Source organism: Bombus vancouverensis, chromosome 2 (genome assembly GCF_051014615.1).
Source record: "Bombus vancouverensis nearcticus chromosome 2, iyBomVanc1_principal, whole genome shotgun sequence".
Taxonomy (NCBI): domain Eukaryota; kingdom Metazoa; phylum Arthropoda; class Insecta; order Hymenoptera; family Apidae; genus Bombus; species Bombus vancouverensis.
Genome location: NC_134912.1, coordinates 5451911 through 5465316, shown reverse-complemented (window position 1 = coordinate 5465316; position 13406 = coordinate 5451911). Strand labels below are relative to the sequence as shown.

Genomic DNA, 13406 nt, shown 5'->3' with positions numbered 1-13406 from the left:
AAGACACGGTATTTTCTTGAATGAAATTAACTGCCACGATTTTTCTTCGATATCTTTTTGTAAGTCGTAAAAGGTTTTTATACTTTCAGGCATTAAGGATATACATATTTTAACCATTCTAAACTTTCAAAAAATCTGAGAATACGATACGACTGTTCGTTGAATCAATTACTCAAAAGCTTTTTCAACAAAAACACAAGTTCAGAGGAAAAAACATTCAACTGTGATATTTTGCCTGGCTAATTAACAACGTAGCTTGCTCATTGTCTGGACACCTCATCAACTGTCGGAAACACTGCGAGCGAACTTTCCAAGTGAACAATTCAATATTTAGCCAAGAATTAAATCACGTCAACTCGAATATAGCCCTTTTCAGTAAAACTTTAACTTGAAAAGAACGTCTCCAATCCTGAAATAGCACGATAAACGAATTGGAACAACTTCTGTTTAACTTCCATTATAAGTCACCAGTTACAACAGTAAGATAAAATTCGCGAGAAAGTTGGAAAATGGTCGAAAAAAACTTGGCTAACAACGAGTCGATCTACTTAAATCGAATAGCATCTAACCTGTTATTACGCGACAACAAGAAACTCGTTTCTTCTTTATTTCGTTGTTACTCCTCGCGTGAGTCTAATGACCCGTTTTACCATCCATCAAAAGACCAGTTACATAATCAGCTCTCACGTCAGCTAATTACTATACTATTTTCACCAATAGCTTCCCTCTGACAATGCTAATGTATAACTTCCATAATACATGGAACGACCTTGTTACGTATTTATAAGTGGCGCGCGGCTTTTCGAAGCGAGATCGATCCCGAATTCCCGAGCAAAAGAAATTCGAAACGAACAACGTTGACGAGTAAAAGCGGATCGATGTCGTAAGTGAGAAGCTTGTGGATCCGCAATGCTTTTACGTAACATACGGCCACGCCTTTTTTTAATATCTTGCTAAAATTGAAAAATACGCGAAGACTTACGAGATGAACGAGGAAATGTATAATCATGGTCGCGCGTATACGGATATAATACACGCACGATATCTTAGGCAATTTATTAAGAAATTGGTGTTTATATACTGTAAATTTATAAGAGAAATTAAATCTGTAGTTTATCTGCAATTAATACTACTATAGTTGTTTAAATTCTATTTATATATTTATATATATTATTGTATTTATATATAAGGTTTTCATAAAAACTTGCGATATCGTTCGACGTTTACAAGCTAATCGAGAAGTTCAGTGGAAAAGTTCTACAATAGACAAAAGCCTAAATTCCTAAACTTAAACGTTAATAGAACATCTTCGTGATCCCAAACATTAAATAAAGATCATCTATAAAGACCCTATTTTATAAACTAAATCTTTATTAATTTCATTTCTTTTTAAATGAATTTATACAACTTTCCCAATTGAGTCCTTCAATTATAAACCGGCAAATAAATACGCTTGACATTTTGATCTTACTTAATTTGAAATTTCGAGGTAAATGTAATAGCTATAAAAGAGAAATCAATGAGTTCCACTAATTACTCACAGGTTACGGTATCGCGGACCTCAATGGACGGACTCACACTGGATTCGCCATAGCCCAAACAACCTCGAGGAATGGTTCACGTCTTTCAACGGCCCGGGCATTTTTACGTCCAGCTAGAAATCGACCGAATCTCCACATAATGCTCAATTCCACGGCTACCAGGATCTTATTCGACAATAACAAGAGGGCGGTTGGCGTGGAATTCGTCCATGATGGGAAGGTTCTTCGAGTTTCTGTGGCGAAGGAAGTGATCATAAGTGGAGGTAATTACTTCGATGTCGAATAGCTGCTACAATAAAAGTAATAGTGAGATTAAAATGTTTGAAAGCATGAGATCAGATTTTATCAATGGATATACCTTTTAATAAAAGATTCTATTTGTTCGCAAGTAATACATTTTTCGACTGTAAAAATGTTGGTTACGCAACATTTTGTGTCGCAAGATTAATAAGTTCAGATCGAGATTGATTTTATCCGATTCAATTTTTAATTATCTGATATATATATATTAAGCTACTCAGAGTTTCAATGAACTCTGTATATGCTGACACGCCAAACTGGTTCTTGCATTTGCAACTATACGATATGTTAACTGACAGGCATAAGTATTTAAATAATTAACGTAACGTGGTGATAACTGCTCTTAAGCGTGAAATTATACGTACTTTGTCGTGAACTTGTTTTATGATATATTCTATTATTGTGTATTATATATTCTAATATTTCATATTATAAAAAGGTACATTCATTGGTACATACTTTGACATTCGTGAAATATTTTGAACAGTTTGACTTTGGCGAAACATTTAATTAACAAACGTTAGAATAATAAATAGGCGTTGTGTTCTTGGATTATTTTAGATACGCCACGCATTAAAGTAAAATAAAACGTGAAAAAGATTATTTCACAATACCCTACACATTAAGTAAAGAATAATTATTATCCAAAAGAAACATGTTCTTATGCATACGTAAAATATATAGTGTATAGATATTACGTACACAATAATCTGTATCTTCATTTATACATTCTTTCGATGTAATCCCAGTCAACGTGTGAAATGATAGCTGTCAATCGAGTTTCAAGCCCACCAAAAAAGGAAAGCAGGAAGGAATGCGTTTCACTATCGAGATCATGTATCTCTTACACAAACAAACTCATTACCGAAGTACCTGAATAATCAATTCCCAAGTCTATATTATCTTATGCCATACTGGATTCCTATGATCAAACATGGAAACCTAATTTTCTATTTCCAACTTTAATTCTCAAACGAACAGCGGTAGCTATATAGGTACGATAGCAAAAAAGCTCACGTTTCATAAACAATTTCCACTTCTAAATTGCTTGCTGATTGGGAGCAATTTTCATTCGTACTAAACAACGATTCACGTTTTTAATCATTTGTTGCAGAAAAACGCTGCTCTATCATAATATGATATGTGTAATATAAAAACTATTGTGTTACATGCTATACTACTAGATCATACTGATCTATAAATAGTAATTTAACAAATTTTATTTCGACATTACAACTTCCATATATATATATTAATAAAATATTTGGAATAAAGGACATGTAAAAGATTTTTTGCCAAAAAAAATAATATCGACTTCGAAAAACGCTAAAAAGCATGAAATAATTGCTATTTTATTTGTATCTTATTTAGACATATATGCAACAACGGTTAGATTACCAATTTACTGACTATTTTTAGCAGCATGCTAAATATATCGCAACCATCGCGAAATTAAAAACCCTTCCAGTATATAATCGATTTCCATTTTTAATTGTATAACATCAGAAATTGTAACGATCGGATCTTAAATTAGCGACAAGCTTGCTGCATTTATAATTCCATTAACTCGTACACGATTAAAGCATCGAACGTAATTTGCATCTGAACGAATGCAAGCGACGTATTCCAATTCGATTACTACTAAAACATGTTCTTGGTTAGTAGTAATCATATTCGATTACTACTAAACATTTTGCTTTATAATATATTGCAATTTAATGTATTTAAATATAAATTTGTTGAAATTTGAATAACATAAATATAAACAAGTTGAAACTTTATAATATGGTACTTAAATATTACCATAGTAGAAGCATTTTATACCGCCTTCGAGAAGCTTGCAATATATTTAATATACTGGTTAGTTAGTAAATATATAATCTAATCACTATTGCATGTGTGTCTAGATAAAATACAAGTATAATAGAAATTATTTTGTACTTTTTAGCGTTTTTCGAAGTCGGTAATATTTTTTTGGTAAAAATTTTTTATTTCACACTTTTTAATGGAACGATCAATATTACAAGACTAACATAAAATGGTTTTCATTGTCATTAATGAGTCGGTAATTTATTCTTATCTATTTATTATTTATTTATATCCTATATATTAATTATTCATGAATAAAAAGACACGAGTTAAAGTTTATATTGGAAAACGCAATTTCAAAGCGCTCGTCCAAACTGCTGTTTTGGAATCGTCTCGATATCACTTCAACAATTGTAGAGCGATCACTAAACAAATGTAAATGAAATTGGTGAACAATAAATTCTTTGCAATAACAGTAATTAATAACAAACAAATTGGAGAAATTGTTCAAACGGGATCGATCGATGGACTACCGCTAAAAGATGCAAATCAATCAAATCCTGAGTAATCGATAGTCATAGATAAAAATTGGATTTTGACAAGAAAAATAGTTAAAAAAACAAATACAAAAGAATTTTGTAACTGGACCAGCGGGAAAACATGCCTTACGAGATGCAAAAGGGATCGTTTTGATTGATCGAGCCGTTCCGAGGAAATCGACGAACATATACGAAATCGATGCAAAAATATTATCTTTCTCAAAAAAAAAAAAAAAAAAAAAAATAGAGAAAATATTCAAGGCCTTCAAACAATCCGTGTTGAAAAATTCTCTGTCTGTACAATTGTTGGAATACAACGATATCAATCGCATGCAGATAAGGTGGTTGATCGTACGGATTCTTCCGTTCGTTGCCCAGCGCCATCCCCACTAGCGTGCGTTCGTGAGATGCACCACGGCAGTTAGCACGTGCATGCTTTTTCAAAAAACGCCGGAAGAAACGTGAGGATATGGATGGAACATTCTAGATGGGCACGTCGAGAAGCTACTAGAAGGTTCTAGACGCCACACAGACACCCACACAGGTCACACTCATTACTGCATAGAGAGTGGGGCTCTAAACCTTTTCAAGGGCCATGGGTCACTAAGCCAGTTAGTCTGTGAATAATTAGCCAACTGTCTACATTCCAGAACGCACATTTATAACTCTTGAAATAATTGTTTAATAAATATCACATTGTATTATTTCAACACAAACATTGTGTCTTCCACAGATTATTAATCTTAATCCCAAGATTAAATTCTAACAACAATAATAATTTGTTAGTCACATTGAAATTAATTCTTGTGATTCATAATCATAATCAGGCGTTGATACTCTTACGAGTGATAGAAATTGCGTGTCTTCCAGAGGACAAAGGAAGCAAAGATTACTGCGGAAGAGGTACGCTCGATTAAAGAGTGTGTGATGACTGTTATAGAGTAGCTGTTAGTAATCTTTATACACCAACATTTCTTACAAGGTTATGCAGCTTTAGACTTTTGTTTCGCGCACGTGATTTCTTTTCGATCACTGCCAATTTCTTTGTGTTTAGGAGTATCTAACGCATTAGACTCGACTAATTTAAGAAAAGATCTCTTAAAATCGTATAGATATGCGATTCTTAAAAATGTTACAGATCTAAAAATATTTCTAAAAATGTCTAAAAAATAAAAATCTGACAAATACCAGAATATCTAATATTATTGTTGAAAATGACAACGTGAGTTCGTGCTCGCCATCTAACTAACCCATCGTAACTAGAGGCTGATCCTAGTTACAATCGATAGATTTGATCGATTGTAACTATGTTATCGACAATCGATAGATAGAGGTAAGATTCTGATCTTACTTCTGAGTATAGAAATAACAACAATTATAGACAACAATTTCGCATTGCATTGATCGCATCAATACTTGCGGTTAACTGTTATCTTACAGTATTGTGGTATGTTACTAAAACATATGTCGTAAATCTTTAATATAATAAACAAAGTTAACTTCGCCATTGGAATTTGTTTTCGCCATTAGAATTTGTTTTCGCCATCGGAATTTATTTTCACTATTAAAGTGGTTTAAAAAATTACTATGATAAGTGGTGAAGTGCATTTCAGTTTATGGCGAAAATCAAACAATACAAAAGAAGTTTGTCTGGTTTTCTCACAGCCTTGCAAGTCATATAATCGTATATATATGTGATAAAATATTTTAGTCTTGCTTTTTTTGTGCATAGGCGCCGTTAATTCGCCACAAATACTTCTAAACAGCGGTGTCGGTCCTCGGGAAGATTTGAACGCTGTCGGTGTCCCTGTTGTTCACGATCTACCTGGCGTCGGAAAAAATCTTCACAATCACGTCGCCTATACGCTGACCTTCACTATCAATGACACTGACACGACTCCCCTCAACTGGGCAACCGCGATGGAGTACCTTCTCTTCAGGGATGGCTTGATGTCCGGTACCGGTAAGTGAAAAAGGAAATTTTACTGTAATTTATTACACACGCAATAAGCACACACACACACACATACACACATATAATACATTAACTACACATGAGATTCAAGTTCAATCGCACAAATTCCTTGTACTGTATTACCTTGACTTATTCTAGTGCAGGTGGCACTAGATTTTCATTCAAAGTTCGATAAAACAGTGAAAAAATATGGTACAAGCTTGAAAAGGTCATTTTAAGGAGAAGGCTTCAATCTTCAGTAGTCTTCAAGAAGCTTAATCTTCAATAGTGATTTCAGTTATCAAAAAATTGTTCAATGTCCTTAGAGATATTTGAATTTGTAAACTTTTCGAAAAGAAGAATCATCTTCGCTTTCCCTGCCATAACATGATGTAAACACATTTTTGGAAACGCTTTAAAATAAGCACGAGTGGTTCGTTGTACGATATTTCTCACGAAGTTACAACAGTTTAAATATGAACAGTCTTTCATCGAATATTTATTAATTGCTTAATCTTGCACGCCAATATATGTTAAATATCTTCTTAAAACATGACGAATTCTTTTCGTCTCCTAAGATGATACTGCGATATGTATAAAAGTTCGAAGATCGTAGCAGAGTTAAATAAGTACGTATTACGGTTGCCATCAAGTGTCACTACGCGGTGGACGAACTCCGTTCTGAAAAGATTAATGAATGCACCGAACCACTTTGAAAGACCACTCCAATCAAAATCGACAATCTATACATAAAGCTCTACACAGAAGAACAATGAAATGTAACAGAAGCTCATCAAACCATGAGAGTTGCATCCGAGACAATCAAGAGAGTCTGCATACAGTGGGTAGTGAAAGCGCGTTGCACAATGATCCCGTTTCGTGTTTGCCGATCAGACGGCTGACGTAACCGCGTTTCCGATCGGCCTGTTTGCCATCATTTGATCCGAAACCGATCGAAAAAGAAGGAAATGCTCGATTGTATTTTCTCACACAGCCACAGCAACCCTCTTGCCGGGCACCGCTCGAGTTACATGAGCTCGATCCTCATCCAATCGATCCTATCATCGGGGAACGACGTGACCCGCTACGGTATCGGAGCAATTAACGTTCGATTCGTTGCGTCTTCGGCTCATGCTTTCAGTGTTGTTGCCGACTGCGTGTTCCTGGCAGTTTACGGGCTCTCGCATATTTCGTGCGAATCTCAAATGTTTCCGTGCGCTGCAACTCCTTCCTTAGGGGGGGAGGGAGAACTTTAATTACGTCACGGCAATTTCCAGGGTAACGACAGAACGCTCCGGATTTTCGCCGAAACAATTTCCGTCGAGGCGCGTGCCACGTTTCCGTGATCGAGGAACAAACCACAACGACGCTTGACTCGAATTAGAGAAGAGGAAAGCGTGTTCGAGGTTTATGGTATTATACAGGGTGTGATTGAAAGAATTGTAAATAAACGCGATTCCTTACCCAAATATAAATTAAAAGTTAGGGTGATAACTTTATTATTTCGGACTTAACCCTCCAATTTTCACAATTCTCTACGACGTCTTTATAACGTAAGCAGATTGATGGCTTATAGATTCTAATGCATTTTAGCGGCCAATTTGGTATATGTAATTCGATATAGTAATTCATAATACCAACTCTTTTGCGAAAATAATGAATATTGTAAAAAATTTATAATTTCTAACAAAAATACTAAAAAATATATTTTAAGTAATATATGTTTTGAACCAATCTGTTGAAACACGATGTTTTATATTAATATACACATGGTACAGGTTAGACAAATTTTCTATATTCCACTATAATCTGAACTATAAAAATTGGAAGATTTAATAAGGAATATTCAATGTTACAGTCTGAAGACGATTGATTTATGCGTCTTTAGCGATATTTTAAAGGTTTATTTAGATTTTGTTAGGCATTTATTATCTATAGATAAACGCGGAACTAAACCAATGAAGTGAAGGCATTCGTCTTGATTCATTTTAAATATAAATTTAATTATTTAGAGTTAGTAATAAAGAAACGTTCTTCTATTATAGCTTTAAAAATGTAACAAAAATATAAACCTTCCGATCAAATTGTGTCGGTGCGATCCAAGCATCGATGAATGTTAGAAAGTTGATATAACAACGAGGTTGTTGAATATATGTTGTTATTATTAGAAATCATAGGTTAGGTAATCTTGCGTTGCATGTTGTTAGAATGTTTGAATTAATGTTTAATAAGTTCACTTGGATTACACTGTACTTGTGAATTTCGATAATACGGTAAATTCTTGTGTCACATTTATGTACCGGGTAATAAATTATAACAGACCCTCGATTATGTAAGAACGAATTAATCTAGATTATAAATTCAGTACATTTTGATGCAATTTAATATGTTATATGGAATATTCAAGCAGCATTAGTTTCGGACATAATATTATTTAGATATAACACTATGATAATATAACGATTAAAAAGTAGATAAAATCATAATATCGTTAGTAAATTCCGTTGATAAATTGACACGTTCATTATAATTTCATAATATTTCATTTTATAATTTCTCGATGTACTCACAACTATATCATATTCCGGAATATAAATCAAGTCTTTTAACAATTTTATTTTCAATGTGAGATTTCAAATATTATTAATTAAATACTAATTGTGTTGTTTCTATATAATTTCAAATTTATTAAAGTTTAAGCTTTATTAGTAATGTCATCGTACAAAAAGCAAGTAGCATATTTTTACTTTTCTCTGTAGTATTCTATATTTCTTTTGTTTCAAGAACTTTACCACAGCTAACAGTAATTTCTCATGGCAATGTTTTATTTTTTACATATTCCTTTCATAAAACTCGACTGTTCAGAGAAGAGGCTAAATACCTTTTCAAGGTACATATCCGATTTGAAGCGGTCGGACTGGTTTCCACGTAAAATTGCTCGAGGGAGCTCGTTTTTGTTTCGATCTTTTTCCCAATTTCCCATATCAAAGAGAAGGAGCGAATGCAATTATTTTCAGAAAGGAACAATAACGATGCAAAACCTCAAAGCCGCACATAAATTTCTTAGCTATGTATTTACTTACTATCCTGACGAAACGTAATTAATTATATTAAAATAATTTTTCTTTGTTCCTTAAATTAAACGCAAGTCATTGAATAATTTTAATTAATGTCTGAGAACCATTGCCTCATGAATAATTCATATATGTGAAATTAATTAAAGAAAGAAGTCGGACACGTCACTAACTAACTGATGTATTTATTAAAATGTATATCGATTAATCTCTTGAGTGAATTTGCAATGTATAGTTTTTAAAAGAAAGTGAAATTATATTATGAGATCGCAAATGATACTACAGTTTTACCGCTATTGTATACAATATATCTAAAATAAGAGATTATTCAGATACGTCTTTTCTTTAAACTTATCTACAACTTTCGCATCAAGCCTTCCGTATTACAAAATACAATATATTTCTACTTTTTAAGATATATATAAATACATGTTCAAAATATAGTACAATACAGTTGTCTCTGATAGAATAATAAACTTTTTAAATAATTCAATCTCCTAGAATTAAAATATATCTTCTTTCTGAATACTTATACATATCCTAACAAAGATTAATTAAAAATCGACAGCAATTACTGTGCACATCACCATAATTTTTATTTAAAATCTCATTCATATATTTTTAGAAATTTATACATATATGAGTCGTACCCTTTAACTTCTTTCCCATTAATCAACAGGTATTTCTGAAGTGACTGCTATGATAAACACGAAATACGCGAATCCAAAGGACGACCATCCGGATGTTCAGCTGATCTTCGGTGGTTACTTGGCAGACTGCGCGGAGACAGGCATGGTTGGCGAAACGAAAGGTGCCAATCGCACCATTTACATCATTCCGACTTATCTACACCCAAAAAGTCGTGGTTACCTTCGTCTACGAAACAACGATCCGCTTTCGAAGCCGCTGATTTACCCGAAATATCTGAACCACCCTGACGACGTGGCTGGTCTTGTAGAGGCCATTAAATTCAGTATCAAATTATCTGAAACCGAGGCTCTCAGCAGGTATAACGATACACTATCTATTCAAGTGTAATTTATACTCGGCTATCGATTTTTTCTGGTTGAACGCTTTTAACTTTAACGGAGGTCAATTGCATCGTCGATCAAGTGTCACTGTTTCCTGATGGATCATACGTGGGAAGTAGAACTCGACTACATATTTGTTATCAGGGTTTTTAGAAGTAGATGAAGACCTAAAATTTGGATAGAAGTGCAATAAGTTCAACGCGTTAATTGCCCCGCGAATTTCATATATTTTATTCTGGGAGCCGATATAAATTGAGATGTACTACACCATAATGTTTAATTTCTGTAAAATATTATATCGTATTTGCGCATTTTTTCTGACAATGTTTTCCAAATTATTCGAATTGTTAACTTTTTAAACCATGAAATTGATCTTATTTCAGTCACTTTAATATTATCTTACTTTACTACTTTCGCTACATTTTTTTCTTTATTGTTTTCTATTACTACCTTGTCGTTCATTATCAAAGTCAACACCGTCAAATTTCCGTTTATTTGACAGATACGGATTGCAGATGGATCGTACACCAGTGAAGAATTGCGAGCACTTGAAATTCGGTTGCGACGCATACTGGGAATGCGCTGTAAAGCACGACACCGCACCAGAGAATCATCAAGCAGGTTCCTGCAAAATGGGCCCACCGGATGATCCTCTCGCAGTGGTAGACAATCAATTGAGAGTGAGGGGAGTGAGGGGAGTCAGAGTGGCGGATACCAGTATCATGCCAAGAGTCGTTTCCGGTAACACGAATGCGCCTGCTATTATGATTGGTGAACGCGCTGCGGATTTCGTCAAGAGGACCTGGGTCGGCTGAACGAAGTCTTCTCACAAAACGGAACTCCCTTTGAAATCGAAACGACAGGACTTCGTTCACTGAAAGAAATTTATAGTTGATCATCCCTTTGAAACCTGAACGGAAGTTTAATTTTGACAAATAACGAGGATCAATTCGTTCTTAAATTATAATTTCCGTATGGCTCATGAAGCAATCATACGATACCTCCTTCATTCAATTATTGCTGCTATTTAAAATATTTTCAATTGGAAATGTTTCTAAAAATTAAGAACTGATTTTTACTTTCTAGGAATATTGTGTGGAAAAATTATGTGCAGGTTTTTAATAACATTTAGTTTTTTGAAATCATCGATATTGTTTCATTAAAAAATGAGTTAGGCAGTTTCATGGAAAGTTTGATGGTTGAAAGTACGGTGAATTTGATTACAAATTTCTTTCAGTATTTCGACAAGGAAAGCTAAGGTAGCGCTGTGCGCATTTAAACATGCATAATTACCATGGAATATGGCGACGTTGAGGAATTTAAAGAGATGTCAGAATTTCTTCAAATACAATCGTAGATAAATTTCATATCATAGATAAATTTGAGAAATCTTAGTCATGTGTAATTTTAGGAAATTATTCCAGTAATGGCGGCAGCTACCTCGGCTTTAAACCGTTTTTATGTAAGAAAAGGCAACGAACTACTGTAAATAGGGTTCAGCAATAGTGTTAAATACAAATGTTCTAATTAAATGTAATTTACGTTATTCAGTACCTATTATGCACATTTAACAATTTAGTATTTTCGCGATATCTTCTTTCAGATTATGAAAATTTGTTTCTTTAATCGCAAACAGAAACAGTAATTTTGGAAACGATAGAAGTTAAAAAATATATGACAACATAACAATATCATTTATAAAAAAGGAAATATAGTATAATAATACAATACTCAATTATAAGTAATAACGCAATGTTTCCTTATAAATATCCTTAAATGTAGAAGAGGTAGAACATTTCGGTTACGATGAAATATGTTAGTCTGTAAGCGAGGAGAACAGAAACAGTTTCTGTTTTAACAACAACTTATTAATAAATTTAAAAAATGATGCAAATCTTCTTTACACAATTTAGATAAAAAATTAGCTATAAATTGTATCAACTAATGATCATCGTAAATATACTTGTAACCTATTAACAATAAATAACAAATTATTAAGCTATTTTCAAAAAATTAGTGTTGCAATAAAGAGGTAAGTCAATTTTTCAGTTTCCTTTCTGTATCCCTCTTTTCTTAGCCGTGAAAGATTAATACTTAAATTATATCAGTATCTAATTGTTATATTGTTATTTGAATAAAATTTACGTTGATTTCTAATAAAACTCAAAAATATTCCAAATAATATCATTCGATTGATAAGAGAAAAATAGCAGGATTGTTGGAAATGGAAATCAAGTACTCACTTTGGATATTATAGAAGGTTTGCCGTTCTTCGAAAATGCATAGGATGAATAATGCATTATTTTTCCATAATGGTAGCCAGCGCTAAAGTCATCCATAGTCTGTCTCGAAGCTTTCTTAAAGTTATTCTCATAACCTAGTAATATCATACTTAAATCAGTTCAAAATAATGAAAACGAAACTTTAAAACGTAATTAAGAACTTAGTATATGATATTTGATAACTTATATAATTATTTCACTTCATCATTGCGGTATTTATCGTAGCTTCAGTATTAAGATCTAAACAAATATTACTTGAAAGGAACAATACACATAAACGTCACATTGAATTCATAATACACGACGTCATAAATTCTTATGGAACTCGCATCCTTGACAAGCCTCAAATAATTTCTTAAACAAATCTGATTTACCGCCTGTAGAATCTACAAGTATCGTTTCAAGACCGTGCAAAAGCAAGACAAAGAGCACTTTACAGACAACGTAAATACAGTGAAAATATTAGAAAACTGGAGGATTTAGAAATGGTAGACACCACAGGATTTCCGAAAACTAAGCGATCCTTAGAAATATTAAAAGCTCCAGGAACTCCAATAACTTCAGCAACTTTTAAAAATACGATGCCACAGAAATCTTGGATTAATCAGAGATCTTTGAGATCTTAGGAATCCTAAAGATCGTGAAAACAGCAAGAATTCTGAAAATCTTATAAATATACATATAAAGGCCGTCATAAGTTTTAAAATTTATGTATTAAGACTATTAAGAAGGATCGTGAATTATGTACTTGCTATTTATGTATACCATTTTTCTAAAAGTAATCCTTTTTTTAAGTATTAACTTAAAAAATAATAATTTTAACGTATTGTGTATCACGTTCTTCTTGTATAGATGTATTACTCTTTCATATCACAC

The 13406-nt window shown here is 33.1% G+C and overlaps 1 protein-coding gene across 3 annotated transcripts in view; it reads left to right on the top strand.

Annotated features, from left to right (window-relative positions):
* LOC117161573 (glucose dehydrogenase [FAD, quinone]) overlaps positions 1 to 11780 on the top strand; it is a 34380-nt gene extending 22600 nt beyond the window's left edge. For all 3 annotated transcript variants that reach the window (XM_033343207.2, XM_033343209.2, XM_076625765.1), the window contains exons 5-8: positions 1544 to 1804; positions 5922 to 6152; positions 9897 to 10224; positions 10751 to 11780. In XM_033343207.2, the coding sequence (XP_033199098.1) occupies positions 1544 to 1804; positions 5922 to 6152; positions 9897 to 10224; positions 10751 to 11063 (1133 nt within the window). In that variant the 3' untranslated portion in view covers positions 11064 to 11780. The remainder of the gene's footprint in view (positions 1 to 1543; positions 1805 to 5921; positions 6153 to 9896; positions 10225 to 10750) is intronic.
* The last annotated feature ends 1626 nt before the right edge of the window (positions 11781 to 13406 follow it).